This window comes from Fulmarus glacialis, unplaced genomic scaffold, assembly GCF_000690835.1.
Source record: "Fulmarus glacialis isolate BGI_N327 unplaced genomic scaffold, ASM69083v1 scaffold22951, whole genome shotgun sequence".
NCBI classification, from domain to species: domain Eukaryota; kingdom Metazoa; phylum Chordata; class Aves; order Procellariiformes; family Procellariidae; genus Fulmarus; species Fulmarus glacialis.
Genome location: NW_009195029.1, coordinates 26,384 through 29,104, shown reverse-complemented (window position 1 = coordinate 29,104; position 2,721 = coordinate 26,384). Strand labels below are relative to the sequence as shown.

General features: G+C 38.4%; 1 protein-coding gene across 1 annotated transcript in view; it reads left to right on the top strand.

The window, feature by feature from the left end:
* Positions 1-329: 329 nt before the first annotated feature.
* Positions 330-2,721, top strand: part of RHEB (Ras homolog enriched in brain) — a gene marked incomplete at its 5' end in the record, with an annotated part of 23,474 nt that continues 21,082 nt past the window's right edge. Inside the window, one exon of the mRNA XM_009587981.1 lies at positions 330-401. Coding sequence (XP_009586276.1) covers positions 330-401 — 72 coding nt within the window. The remainder of the gene's footprint in view (positions 402-2,721) is intronic.

Below are 2,721 nucleotides of genomic sequence, written 5' to 3'. Positions count from 1 at the left end.
TGTTAAGTTTAGTTTTATGAAGATTGGACACTGTTACATTTAGATTTGTTTTAAACTGGAGGAGGCGCTTAAATTATGCGATGTTAAAAGAAAAGCAGAACACGTGCCGAGTAGCTCTTGCACTATTTTTTATATGTTCAGGAGACCCAGTTACTAGGAATAGGCACTTAATTTAAAAATAGGTCCGTTGTCACATATAGATGATTAAATGAACCATACAAAGCTCACATCGGCTCTTAGAAAAACATTAGTGTATCTACTAGTAAGTGTAAAGGGATAACAGCCTGAAGACTTGTTTCAATACAAATTATCTTTTCCTTGCTTTACAGGAAAATCTTCACTGACGATTCAGTTTGTGGAAGGACAGTTTGTTGATTCGTATGATCCAACCATAGAGAACAGTAAGTAAATAACTTACAAGCTGCTCTTTTGTACCTAACTAAGTTTTATTAGAAGCCATTGTGGTTATACATATTACTTATGTGGGCATCTACATATTAACATTAAAGCTCGTTAATTAATGTTAAGTTTTATTCCTTTTTTAAACCAATGCTTACCAAGCTTACAGTATTGCAGCGTGGAAATCACTGTGTGCATATTTCTCCAAACAGCTAAACTGTCTTTTAACACTAAATGAAGGAAAACCTAACCAATCTGGCTAAAATGCATCTCCTTCTTGTATTATATGTTTGTTGTTGGACATCTGCTTCCCCTAATATAGTTGGGGCACTTCAGATTAAGTATGTCCTACCTATATGAAAATGTGCCACTATATACAAGTATGCCAAAGTCTCAAATGTCTCGTTTGATCAGTATATCCACATGAACACAAAGCCAGCAATACCAGTCAGGAGCAAATGACTACCTTAGAAGGTAGACATGCTGTGCCATAATAACATGATAGCGTTTTAAATGACTTGTTTCCAACTGCTTGATAACAAGCCTGGTACACAATCAGCTTGCTACAAATGCTGGGTAACTGACTTCTCAAGTGTCTTTTTTCTCTTAGCAGTTTTTTTAATATTAGTGCCTCTGTGAATAGCTAGCATAGCGGCTAAGTGAAGATACTAATACTAAAAACACTGCCAAGAGCAACAAGTCACTTCAGAGGCCAGTTGCCTGGTATTTGTTACAATCCAACCACCTCTTTCTGAGCTAGCAGTGGTCATAAAGTACTTGAGCAGTGTGGTGCTGGGCTGAGTAGCTTGATCGTATTGGCTCACTTTAATCATGTGGCAAATAAAACTTTGATGAATAAAACTTTCATGATTGTAACCCTGGAGTTTTTGTATTTTAATGACTTCTGAAATGCAGTGGTAGCACACATTTTTACTGTTTCGAACTTGTGCAGTAGGGTGTTAAGCCTATGTGATATTCTGGAAGTTTGAAGGAAGTAATCAGCAGAACAAGGTTTCTGTTGGGTATATATGGTAACAATTACAAATCAGTAGCTGTCAGGATAGTTTACTCAGGATTATTTTACTGCTTAGAACTAAAATTCAAATGCTGCTTTTTGAAGAAGCTCTAAATTTGCTTTAGTGAGTCAGGGTGGATAACTTGCCCCTTGACCTGAATGATCTGTTAGTCCTTATACAGATGTCATTAATATTAACACTTTCCATCATCCCTTTTTACTTTGTTAGAATTATAAATAAGATTTGTTTTGAATTGAAGTTGCTAACAGAATATTGGGGATTAAGTTTCTGTATTTTAAATCTTAATATCAGTTGGGATAGGTTATTTTTCACTGTCTGTGCTATATAAATGCAAAATAATTACAGTAATCTTTTAGTTTTATGCGGGTATATGGGAATGAATAAAGCTTGAGAGACATGGGGTCAAAGTCTCTCCAAAATACTGAGTCTGTATCTTGTTTTAGGATTTTGACACCTGGGTACAAGGTTGTCTTGTTTAATCCTTTACAAGCTCTTGTTGTCCGCAGAAAGCTATCGTCTGTAACTGCTGTTAGTAACTCTGTAGTTGTATGTCTCGCACTGGTAGTGTTTCTTAATGATATGAAAATACACTCTGGATTAATTCTGCGTTTATTTGACTCTTGTCGTCTGCACGGCTTGCTTGATTTGAACTCTAAATGTTGAACATGTCATGGCCATGAAAACTTTGTTGGGCAGAGGCATCTTGAAAAGACTTAAGTTCTCACCTGATTTCTTGTTTGTTTGGAAAACAAGCAGCATTATTCATTTGGTGAAAGTCTTGTGATCTGCGGCATGGCTGGAGGAATTTGCTTTCTGAAAGGTAGAGAATTGAAGGGCCCTTCTTGCATCAGAACACGTTGCTGGGAAAGTAAGTGTTGAAAATGTAAAAGATGTGCCCTGAGGTTCAAAACAGTAGGAAGTCTGTCCCATTCTTAAGCCCTTGTAACAGTTTTGGCTGGGATAGAGTTAATTTTCTTCTCAGTAGCTAGTCTGGGGCTATGGTTTGGATTTGTGCTGGAAACAGTGTTGATAACACAGGGATGTTTCGTGACTGCTGAACAGTGCTGACACAGAGTCAAGGCCTTTTCTGCTCCTCACCCCACCCCACCAGCGAGGAGGCTGGGGGTGCACAAGACGTTGGGAGGGGACACAGCTGGGACAGCTGACCCCAACTGACCAAAGGGATGTTCCATACCATATGACGTTATGCTCAGCATAGAAAGCTGGGGGAAGAAGAAGGAAGGAGGGGATGTTCAGAGTGATGGTGTTTGTCTTCCCAAGTCAC